General features: G+C 37.9%; 1 protein-coding gene across 15 annotated transcripts in view; it reads right to left on the bottom strand.

Moving 5' to 3' along the window:
• Positions 1-12,420, bottom strand: part of EPB41L3 (erythrocyte membrane protein band 4.1 like 3) — a 267,751-nt gene that overhangs the window by 24,327 nt on the left and 231,004 nt on the right. For 10 of the 15 annotated variants that reach the window (XM_056521616.1, XM_056521618.1, XM_056521619.1 and 7 more), the window contains 5 exons: positions 8,516-8,581; positions 7,571-7,672; positions 6,348-7,058; positions 1,947-2,069; positions 689-1,045 (listed from right to left, as the gene is read on the bottom strand). In XM_056521616.1, the coding sequence (XP_056377591.1) occupies positions 689-1,045; positions 1,947-2,069; positions 6,348-7,058; positions 7,571-7,672; positions 8,516-8,581 (1,359 nt within the window). The remainder of the gene's footprint in view (positions 1-688; positions 1,046-1,946; positions 2,070-6,347; positions 7,059-7,570; positions 7,673-8,515; positions 8,582-12,420) is intronic. The other 5 variants (XM_056521622.1, XM_056521627.1, XM_056521630.1 and 2 more) reach the window with 5 other exon arrangements.

Genomic DNA, 12,420 nt, shown 5'->3' with positions numbered 1-12,420 from the left:
TAAGATTATTTACTCACTATTTGATCCTGTAAAGGTTACTCAATTTAGCCTTTATGGTCAGATTAGATTTTACATACATTTAGGGTCTATTAATATGTACAGTATCCTGCACAGATTTAATGCACAGGATTTGAAGCTGTGTTCAGTCATTTAGTTTACATTGTAATCTGCAGCATCAAATCCTGTGAATAGACCCTTAGTAAGAAATAAAGGTATGCAATAAAATACATCAGATGTGAGGCAGATGCACTTTAAACTAAGACTTCTACAAAATATCTATAAAGAGTCAAACTAGTGGATGGTAAGAGCACACAATATGAAGCCACTGTAACTGGATAGAAAATAGGTATTAACCCTACTTCTGCTGTCCAAATGTATTTGTTAGCATGACTAGAACCCTATCTGTAGGTGGCTAGTTCAAAAGTGGATGTTTATTCTGTCAACTAGTTTATCTCTAGTGAGATACTGAAGATGCCTGATTTACAAGTGCACCTGTCTTACGATAATCTAAAAAGGAGTTATAAACAAAATCATTTTTGATCAACATCACAAGACGAGAAGCAACTCTTTAAATTTAGCAAGAAAAAATAATGGAATGCTTAATGTGCAAAGCTCTAAAAAGCATAGGCATGGGTTGCCAAACAGTTCACACAAACACACAATATAACACGTTACATCAGCCAGTTACCTCATTAAGAGGCTTGCCATCCAACAACTCTGCGTCATGAGTCATATTGCCATGTTGCTCTCCTTGAGCATAGCTAGCAGCAGAAGCATCAGCAGCCCCATCTTCCTCTTTAGCAGCTTCCTCTGTTAATGCAGCGCCCTCGCTCCCTTTTAAGCCAGAAGCAATGATTGTGCTTTGCTGCCCTGCACCATCCACCTGCTCTGCAGTCAGATGGACAGTATCCCCACTCGCATGCATATCCCCCGTTTCCTCCAAACTGATTATTCCCTGCACAACCTTCTCTGTTGTTCTGTGCTCGATCTCCTCGTGTTCAGTTTTTATACCACTGGTTTCCCATTCTGTATTTGTTTCAAATTTCTGCAAGGAGAAAGGTACATTGTTAGCCAACGAAAAAGCATACGTTCTAACAGGAAGAAATATTTATTTATTTAGAAAATTGCAAAAATAGTACCTTATTATTAATAGAACTTTTCAAAAACAAATAGATAAACCATTACAAACCTCTGCAGACTTTTTCCCATTGGAAACCTCCAATGTAGTGATAGAATATAATTCAGACTTTTCATTATTTATTTTTTAATCTGTACTTTTTAAAATTGCCGAAAAACATATCTAAATTCAAATACGATTTTTCGGATTTGTATTTTTAAGTTTGTATATAATGTAATTTTTTTTATTTATATTTATTAACAATTTGGACCACTAAGCTATTTGATCTAGCACAATGCCCAAATGCACATTTGTAACCTAATATGAAGCACTATCTGTATTTTCGGAATACCTAATGAGCCACCAAATTAAGTGTTGTAGTGAAAGTGAATTTGTTTACGCTTTATACATGTTTGGAGCCCATCTCTAGGCTATAATAAAAGAGCACTTAAGCTTTCCTGTCATATATAAAAGTATTTTATTTATTTCTTTCTTACTGTTCATTTTATGTTCCATTAAATGCAAACTGCTTAGCAATAGAATTTCCATTACTAGGCACAAATGGCCAGGAAGTTCCATCATTTTGACCTACAAGCTATATTCAGCATATATATATATATTTCTAGTCACACTTTATCTGTATCATTTTCAGAGTATTATCTAAATGATTCTAAGTGTAGCAGTGATTGTAGCCCATTGTGTCACAGCAGTTACAGAAGCACCAGCCTTATATTACCGATTTCACTCAGCACCAATTTTTAAAAGCATAAGAAAATCACAACCAAAAGTTGGATAATACAACATATAAATACATCCAATAAGCAGCCACCTGAGCCCAGTTTTGTGAAGCAGTTGTAACCTCTCCTATGAACTCAGTTGGCTTTCTCGTAGACTCTAACAAACTGTAGATATCAGAACCATCCATGAGTTTGTCACCAGAGGACTGTTTGGTCTAAACAGACAAAGAAATGAAATGTCACATTGGGAGGACAGAGACATAAACAGAGTGAAAGGACTGACAGACAGAGAGACACAAATTTGTGACAACAAAGTAGAAAATATGTGGCATTGTGAAAAAATAGGAAATGTTATAGATTAATTTATAGCTCTGACCAGATTTTGTTGAACAGGTTCAATACAGTGTCCCTGTTTTAAAAAAACAACAACATAACTTTTGACATTTCCCAGAGACATGTCAAAAGTATTGATTGTTCAGGGCTGAGACCACTACAAATCATTAGAAAGAAGTGCGGCTTACCACTCCATGCAATTTAAGTTTATTCGCACTATATGGGCTCCATAGATTTATAATGGAGTCTGTCTAATGCAACTGGATTGAGATGGCAGTCCAGGAGTGAAGCGCACAGCTCGTTCTAATGATTGGTGGGGATCTCTGCACTGAGACCCCAATCAATCAAAACTTAACATGTCTCTGTGACATGTCATAAGTTATTTTTTTTTTTTTTTTTTTTTAGATGACAGGGGTACTTTAAAATAACTCCACTCTGAACTTGAAACTCTGTGTGTGACTTCTGATAACCCACAATATCCCCCTACCTCCAAATATGGTTAGTTGTTTGTGGCGTTCTCAAACTTGACATATGTATGAAATGTAGGTAGTCTTTCTGTGACATACAAACAACTTCTCACATTTTCTATAACTCCATCAACATGGCATGGCATGGCATGAAGGAGGGGGATATTAAAGGGGTATTCTAGGGGAGGGGGGGAAACATTTTTCTTTAATTTTTTTTTTTATATCGACTGGCTCCAGAATGTTAAACAGATTTGTAAATTAATTCTATTAAAAAAATCTTAATCCTTCCAGTAATCAGCTGCTGAAGTTGAGTTTTCTTTTCTGTCTGACCACAGTGCTCTCTGCTGACAGATCTGCTTGTCTCAGGAACTGTCCAGAGTAGGAGCAAATCCCCATAGCAAACTTCTAATGCTTCGGACAGTTCCTGAAACAACAAGAGATGTCAGCAGAGACCACTGTTGTCAGACAGAAAAGAACAACTCAACTTCAGCAGCTGATAACTACTGGAAGGATTAATATTTTTTAATAGGAGTAATTTACAAATCTGTTTAACTTTCTGGAGCCAGTTGACAGAATTTTTTTTAAATTATTTTCCTGGAATACCACTTTAAAGCGTCCCCATCAGATCAAAAAAAAAAAAACATTTTAATATATATATATATATATATATATATATATATATATATATATAATTTTTATGTGTCTAGCCCCTTTATTTATTTTATTACACTTTTAATTTAGCTCACTAGTCTGAATTCCTCTCAAAGGGAGGGGGCGTGGCCTCACTGTGCAGGTCTCCGCCCCCTCCCTCAGTATGCAGTCTGCTCGCATCTCCCCTAGCATTAGAAAAACTACAACTCCCAGCTTGTCCTCACTGACAATAGCGGGACACAAGCTGACAGTGGGAGGATTTTTCCTCCAGCTGTGAGCCCTGCACTCACAGTTGTCAATCAAGGAAGTGTGTCCATGACGTAGGTGATGATGCATGGACACAGCAGGACTAGTATATGTCCAAGCAGGCAGGGGGAGGCAGTTGTTTGACTGGCTTTTTCAGTATGAAATACTGTAAATCTTCTAATGAAAGCAATTGTAAAACCTATTTGTATCTGACAGTGCCCATTTAACTATAGCCACAAGTAAATGATCAGGTTTTGAATTATGTAAAAAAAAAATTTTTCTCAACGACTATGGGAACATGGTAAAACTAATGCTAAAATATAAATTGCATATCTCTAAAAACAGAGGTTGGGTCACAAGTCCTACTAGACAGCCTCTGAGAGATTACAGCATATTATATATATAATATATATATATATATATATATATATATATATATATATATATATATATAGGGGAATATGCAAATCAGCTCATTACATCACCTTTTTAGGCGATGTTCCCTGGTATCAGCTTAGCTCCAGTTACGGAATATAAAAAGCTAATCGGGATTAATGCCAAGCCAGAACTCTCTCTCTCCAGAAAGAAAGAGCACCCATCTGCAGACAGATGTTTCGGGGTGCTCTTTCTTTCTGGAGAGAGAGAGTTCTGGCTTGGCATTAATCCCGAATAGCTTTTTATATTCCGTAACTGGAGCTAAGCTGATACCAGGGAACATCGCCTGAAAAGGTGATGTAATGAGCTGATTTGCATATTCCCCTACCCAGAATGCCTGCGGAGTGCTTAGGGGCCCTTGAAAGCTCAGTCACACCAGGAGTGGTGAACTCTCCCCGAGTTAAATACTCATCCATTTATATATGTGTGTGTGTGTGTGTGTGTGTGTGTATGTATACATCTCTGTAGTGTGTTTTAGTCAAAAGATGTAAAAAGAAAAGAACTGACAGCATGAGTAAAAGAAAGCGAAATCACATAAATATAAACATTAGCAGGATAAAGATACAACACAGGAAGATCTGGGAAAGAAAAAGCCATGAAGGTTAAGGACGTGGCAGAACCAAGGAACATAAAAGTAGCATTCATCTTTATTGCCTGTAAGAAATGCTGGAAAGCAGAGGGCCCTATTCAACAACCTGAATAAAGAAAAGTTCTCTTTTTGAAAATATGAAACAGGACATGCTAACAACAAGAATGTGGTACCCAATGAACTGGTTGCTACTTTTTCCACCAGGCAGCAGTACCTAAATGAAATGTACGTAACATTATTTTAAGCTGTAAAACTGTGATTTAAATGACATAGATAAAATTATTAATGACTGTCCTCCTCATTTCTATAGTAGTGACAGGCATTTATATGTAGGCCTGGGATGCTTTAATTGTAAGAAATAAGGTAATACAGCATGGGTTAATTCTCCCAGACTTTCACCTATCATAAATGTCTATAATTAAACAACTGAAAATTGTTGTTTAGAATTTTTTTTTTTTTGCATAACAAATATTAATGGAATAATTTTATCCTTAATTATTCCAACTAGCAGAAGCCATAAAACCCAAAAGGTCTATAGACCATACATTGCAAAGTAAGTGGTTCACATATTCAAATTAATTAGGCCACTCAACGTACATTCTAAATTTCCACCAAAAACAATGGCAAATAACTTTTAATCTTTACTCCCTTAGCCAGTAATTCCACAAAACCCTGCACATCATAATATGTTGGGCATTGCAAACTAACACAAGGCCCATTTTTTGGTGCTAGTTATCACTACTATACCAAATAGGACAGATGACCTCTGTGCTTGTCTAATCCGCATCTCCTTCCAGTATCTTGGGCTAGCACACAATTGGAGGACTTTTACGTAGGGCAATTACCACCCAAACAGGCCAATCATTAAACCTTCAAAAAGACCCAGCAATCTGCCAATAAACAAGCAACCGATTGTCAGCTGATATCAGCTGGGATGGTGGGGCCCTAGAAATCATTGTTGCTGGACTACACATCTCCCTGTGTAAACGGTGTGTGCTGCTGACAATAATGTAAGTGAATGGCCACATGAATGATACGTTCGGGCTGCACAGTCATTGAGTCATGTAAAAGGCTCATAAGACAAGCACTGATCACTGAAATCATATAGGGCATGGGTATGCTGAAATAAAAGGACCTTTTGTTGTTGTTAACATATAGATGGAGAGGATCTCTGCGTTGTTATCACCTATCGCTCAAAAGTATATAAGCAGGACAGAAAAATTAAAAGGAGGTGCATGACATGTACATAACAGACTGAGCTTAAGTCGTAATTTGCAAGTACAGGAATAGCTGGATATGTAAGTAAAGACAAAAAGAAAGATGCCACCATTAAGAAGAGGATACAAGTGGTAATAATAATTAATCTTAGATGTAAAACCGCTTAGTTTGTAAACCCTGTTGTTCTTTTTACTGAGCAGATACAATGTGTTTCCCTACCACTGTGTTTATAGTCTGACTATGTACAACGCTTTGTGAGACTTTGCTGAATAGGGCCCATGGCTGTTAGATCTCAGAAATTGCTGAAGCACACACATAGAAATGGCAAGCTGCATCATTAGACGTAGTTATTTGTTCATGTCTGGTTTTAAAGCTTTACGATGCCTACTTTGGTTGCAGTGCTTATAAAAAAAAAAAAAAACTGATAAATAAATGTTGCCTGCCAAAATAAAGTAAAGCTGCAAGTGATCAAAAGGGGATTGTGAAGCAGGGGATGTCTGCAAGTCATGCTTGTGATCATTAGGATGGGGCACAAAGTTATTGCCGCTTGTTACCACCACTTTGGATGCTGACGATTCTGTGACATAGTGAGCAGTAGCAATGGTAAATGGTTGATCTCTTGTGTATCTCCATTCAGACAGCTTCTTATCTTTCCAAGCTGGAACCTCTGTTTTAATGACTTCATATTCAGGAAATCCCACAGTCTTCTCAGTGATCACTCTTTCAATTATCTTCATTCCTGTATCCACATCCTGTACCTTTGTTTGACCATCTTCCATTGGACTTGCCAGTTGAGAGTCTGACTCCTTAATGGGAGTCAATGACTCTGACACTCTTCGCTTTATGATCAGTCCCTCCTGGGTTTTCCTACCCTTGTCATCGCTAATAGATTCTAGGATCTCAAACTCGCCTGCAACTGGAAGGCGTTTCACTGTTTCAGAAATGTCTTTCTCTGCTTGTTGAATGATTTCAGGAGATGATATCTTTTCACCTTCTTTACCTTTACTTGTCATTGTTACAATTTTACCAGATCCAGTGTCATAAGTTTTTCCTAATGCATACATTTTCTGCCTGCTTTCCTCTTCTCTTGCTCTAATTTCCATTTTCAAGGCATCCAGACTCTCAGTTTTGATAGGACTGGTTTTAAACGTTCCAGCTGGTTTTTCACTGCTCACAGTTGTCACCTTGTAAGTCATAATGCTTTTTGTTTCACCATCAACTACCTTAGTGGGTACTTTGTCTACAATAACCCAATCCTCAGTGCCCTAAGTGAGATATAAAATCTAAATTAGAATCAGACACTCTTAAGTTTATTTTTATGGAACTGCAGGAGAATACAGGGGCAAATTTATCAACTGTGTAAGCATGCCATTTACAAAGGATGAGTGAGTCAGTATACCACAGCGACATCTCTTCCTTACCTCATGTACCTAAAATAGTGCTAGTCATAATAGGTCTAGCACAACAATTCGTGCGAGAAGTTTGTCACATGGTGTAAAACATCACGCACTTATATGACTTTTCTGGCACATTATGTTTGATAAATGTGCCCCCTATTACCCGCTTTATCAAATATCACACTGCTCAGTGTTAAATATGCAATAAACAGAGTGTGTTATATATTCGTCCCTAGCTTACACTGAGGACACTTAAGCAATTGACTAATCCTCTTTAAAATATTTTTCAGATGCTGTTTACGGCAATCTAGCATAACTCATGGACCTGATTTATGTTTTAAGTGGAGGATTATATCTAGATTAAACGAATAAAAAATAACCTCTGGGGATGATGGAATAGTTTTCTGCATAATGATTTGATGAGAAGTAGCCACAGGGCTGGTGGCTCTTGCTTCCCGAAGTTTCTTCACTATGTCCCCTGGCTAGCAGAAGAAAAACCAATAAGATCCAAGAGTCAGAAGAATTTCAGTTTCATTTAAAAACACATTTTTTTTTTTTTTTTTTTTTAACAGTGCAACCCTGAACTGTAATACAGGTCTACTTTAGGCACTCAATATCTTTTCACCCAGGAAACAGACCGTGATGGTAAGAACTATTTGCACTGAACATTTCAGAGAGTGCAGCCCTTTAATCAATTCCTTCTTCATATAAAATCAGTTTTACCTGGCTCACAATCTCCTTTCTAGTTCAACCCAAAGATGATCAATGGGGTTGTGGGCTCTGTGAGGGTCAGTCAAGTTCTTCTACACCAAAATCACCCAACCATTCCTTTATGGACTTGCTGGAACAGATATGTATCTTCCCCAAAATGTTTAATTATTCACGAATACCTCCTTTTTTTATCTTTCATTTTTAATCACCTCCAACCTGTCATTGATGGCACAAAATACTGGACACGTGTACCGTTTTATACATTCTAAACCTATAACACATTGTTCTTTAGCATCAACAACTTTGTAAAAACTATAGAAAAGTGTGTTTATCCCTGAACTAATCATTAGCAGAACAATAAAAATAGCATCCCAGCTTTTTGTAGGTGGTACCCCCAGTGGCTTGCATTTCACGTAGTATCTAAAGGAGTTATGGTATGCCTGGGGGAAACTGAGCCAACCCCTTTAGTCAGCATGGTCTTCTATATTTGGCATTGGCTGCTGATGCCCAGCATAAATAAATAATCTATCAACCTGAAAATAAAAACAACAGAAGGTGACTCCTAATAACCAAGATACACATATTGCAATGAATAGATGATTATAACCGTTTACCTGAGATTCTAACATTGAATAGCTTGTCCTTTCCAAAGAAACACGTCTTTCTACTTCTTCTTTGGTCTGCATTGTAAAAGAGATAAAAGTATCACTGATATGACTTATTCCTCCCCCCTTCAAACATCCAGAAAAAGAACATTAATTACTCACTTATTAACTGCAAGGTCAGAATATGAGCTAAAATGCAGAAATGCACTTGGGCATTTAACCTTGTAAAACAGAACAATGACTGGTTACCCCCTTCAGTGCATGGCTGATTTAGAATTTTGCATCATTTAACCTTCAGTGATGGACAAAAGGTCACAGGTTCTTCCTGGACAAACGATATGCATATGTGGTATGCATTTAAAGGGGTATTGTAAGATGTCTAGGAGAGGAGTACACTTTAATGTATAATAAAATCAAGAGCAGTGCAGCTCAATCAATAAATAGCATGAGGTTAACTGGTAAGGTCTGATTACCCCAAGACCAAGAAATATGTAGATAAATATAATGAAGAAATTATATGACCAGTCCTCAAGGATATTGAAAAGAGTGAAAAAGAGAAAGAATAGAAAGGAAGAAGCAAAAAGATGGAGATAAAAGATGTGGACAAATTGACAGATAGTAGATCACAAATAAAGGTATGGAAATTAAACTGATGCTGACTATAGTAAGCCTATCTTTATTACAGTGATAATAAAAATACCTGCAAAATAAACTTAAACAATCGTGTACATTTATTAAGTGAAAATAATAATAAAATAATATTAAAACACCTGGGCAGGGCCCTTGCCCAGGTTTTAGAGATATGCTTAAAAACAATTAACTTATAACATTTCTTGTAAATGATAGATTGCCAATCTTCTTATAAAAATAATTGTTTATAAAATATTGTATATAAAATAGCAGCCAATGACCAAAGTCAATGTGATAGTTCTAGTCTATTTTAGCAGCCACAGTAGTTGGGATTGTTCATCTCATGAAGCCAATGTACTGTATTGGTAACAGAATGGATACAAAGTGTCCGTTAAATATAGCAGATGAGGTGAGCGATACAGTTATGTCTCCCACTTTACTTCAAAGAACGATCACAGTATAGGACATTCAGAGCAGTACCTTATTTGTAGTCTTCACCGTGTTGCACGGCAGCTGACTGTCTCCGGAGCGGCAGACTCCTGGAGACTGGGATGAATCAGCGCCCGCACGGACTAAAACGAGGGCAACCACCAACCTGGCATAGGTGCAGGGGTTCCTCCGGGAAGGCGTATGTGAAGGTACGTTGGTCCCAAATGATGCGCTGTTGTTCTCTGAGATGTATGGAGCCGGCATCCAATATGAAGCAGTGGGTGAATGGAGTTATGCTGGGCACTAGTCATTCGCCCGTCGGCCTAAGGAGTAGCGATCGGCTGTGAGCCGGCGTCCTCGTGGTGTGAATAGCGCGCTATTCAGTAGTGGGCCACAAGTCTGGGTACTGCAGCGCTGGCAAGGCAGTATTGGCTGACTTGGTGGCTGATATAAACAAAAGATGGATGTGGCAATACTTAAAGATTGAGGCTAAACGCGTTTCACCACAATTGTGGTATTCCTCAGTAGCCTTAATATATTAGAAAAGCTTTTTCTAATATATTAAGGCTACTGAGGAATACCACAATTGTGGTGAAACGCGTTTAGCCTCAATCTTTAAGTATTGCCACATCCATCTTTTGTTTATATCAGCCACCAAGTCAGCCAATACCGCCTTGCCAGCGCTGCAGTACCCAGACTCGTGGCCCACTACTGAATAGCGCGCTATTCACACCACGAGGACGCCGGCTCACAGCCGATCGCTACTCCTTAGGCAGACGGGCGAATGACTAGTGCCCAGCATAACTCCATTCACCCACTGCTTCATATTGGATGCCGGCTCCATACATCTCAGAGAACAACAGCGCATCATTTGGGACCAACGTACCTTCACATACGCCTTCCCGGAGGAACCCCTGCACCTATGCCAGGTTGGTGGTTGCCCTCGTTTTAGTCCGTGCGGGTGCTGATTCATCCCAGTCTCCAGGAGTCTGCCGCTCCGGAGACAGTCAGCTGCCGTGCAACACGGTGAAGACTACAAATAAGGTACTGCTCTGAATGTCCTATACTGTGATCGTTCTTTGAAGTAAAGTGGGAGACATAACTGTATCGCTCATCTCATCTGCTATATTTAACGGACACTTTGTATCCATTCTGTTACCAATACAGTACATTGGCTTCATGAGATGAACAATCCCAACTACTGTGGCTGCTAAAATAGACTAGAACTATCACATTGACTTTGGTCATTGGCTGCTATTTTATATACAATATTTTATAAACAATTATTTTTATAAGAAGGTTGGCAATCTATCATTTACAAGAAATGTTATAAGTTAATTGTTTTTAAGCATATCTCTAATACCTGGGCAAGGGCCCTGCCCAGGTGTTTTAATATTATTTTATTATTATTTTCACTTAATAAATGTACATGATTGTTTAAGTTTATTTTGCAGGTACTTTTATTATCACTGTAATAAAGATAGGCTTACTATAGTCAGCATCAGTTTAATTTCCATACTTTTATTTGTGATCTACTATCTGTCAATTTGTCCACATCTTTTATCTCCATCTTTTTGCTTCTTCCTTTCTATTCTTTCTCTTTTTCACTCTTTTCAATATCCTTGAGGACTGGTCATATAATTTCTTCATTATATTTATCTACACTTTAATGTAGTTCATAATATAGTGCCTGTACCTGTGTGTTTATGGCTGGTCTTGCAATCAGGGGTGTAGAAATGTTATCACCTGACGCCCGGGATATGCAGTTCTGGGTGCCGGGCAGGTGAATATTTCAGGCATTTAGCCCTGTTTCAGGCAAGCAGGGCTAAATGCCTGAGGAATTCACATTATAAAAAAATAAAAAAATAAAGAAATTAAGAAAAACCACAACATATCTAGTATCCCAGCTTGCGTAAGTTTCCGATCTATTAAAATATAGGGGGAGATTTATCAAAACCTGTGCAGAGCAAAAGTTGCCCATAGCAACCAATCAGATTGCTTCTTTCATTTTTAACAAGACCACTGCAAAAAGAAAGAAGCGATCTGATTGGTTCCTATGGGCAACTTTTCCTTTGCACTGGTTTTGATAAATCTCCCCCATAATGTTTATTATACCACATGGTGTACAGTATAAACGTGTAAGGCTTCTTTCACACTGCCATTGTGACATGGCACTGCGACGGATGTCAGGAAAAATGGGGAGAATAGCGGGAGAAAAAAATACATCATGCATTGTCTTTTTCTCCCGCTATTCCCATCACACAAAAAACAACGGCACACGACAGACCCCATAATAGTAAATGTGATCTGTCGTGACCCGTTGTTGCCCATTGTGCCCCGTCCAGATAACTGACATTAAAGGCACAAAAAAGTGCATAACAAACCTTTTCAGACGGGGCACAACAGCAGTGTCAAGGGGCCTAAAAATACTAAACCCCAGAATTGCTCATTTTTGGTCACATTATATGTCCCAAAAAAAAGGTAATAAAAAGCCATTAAAAAGTTCCCTCAAAACAAAAATGGTACTAAGAAAAACTATTGATCACAGTGCATAACAAGAACCCTCATACAGCCCTGTATACAGAAAAATTAGAATGTTTTAGGGTGTCAGAAAAGAGCAATTTTAAACATACTGATTTGTTGTAATTTCTCCCCACAAATAATATTTTTTTGGTTGTGCCAAACATTTTATGGTAAAATGAAAAAGTTTAATTAAAAAGTACAATCGGTCAAATAAGCCCTCATATGAGTCTGTAGGAATGTCAGGAGGGAAAAAAAAATGCAAAAATGTTATTGACTGTGTCCTTAAGGCCAACATAGGCTGTGTCCTTAAGGGGTTAAAGACTATTATTGTA

The sequence above is a fragment of the Hyla sarda genome, chromosome 5 (genome assembly GCF_029499605.1).
Source record: "Hyla sarda isolate aHylSar1 chromosome 5, aHylSar1.hap1, whole genome shotgun sequence".
Classification (NCBI taxonomy): domain Eukaryota; kingdom Metazoa; phylum Chordata; class Amphibia; order Anura; family Hylidae; genus Hyla; species Hyla sarda.
Note: the sequence above shows the minus strand (reverse complement) of the source record. Positions and strands in the feature narration are given on the sequence as shown.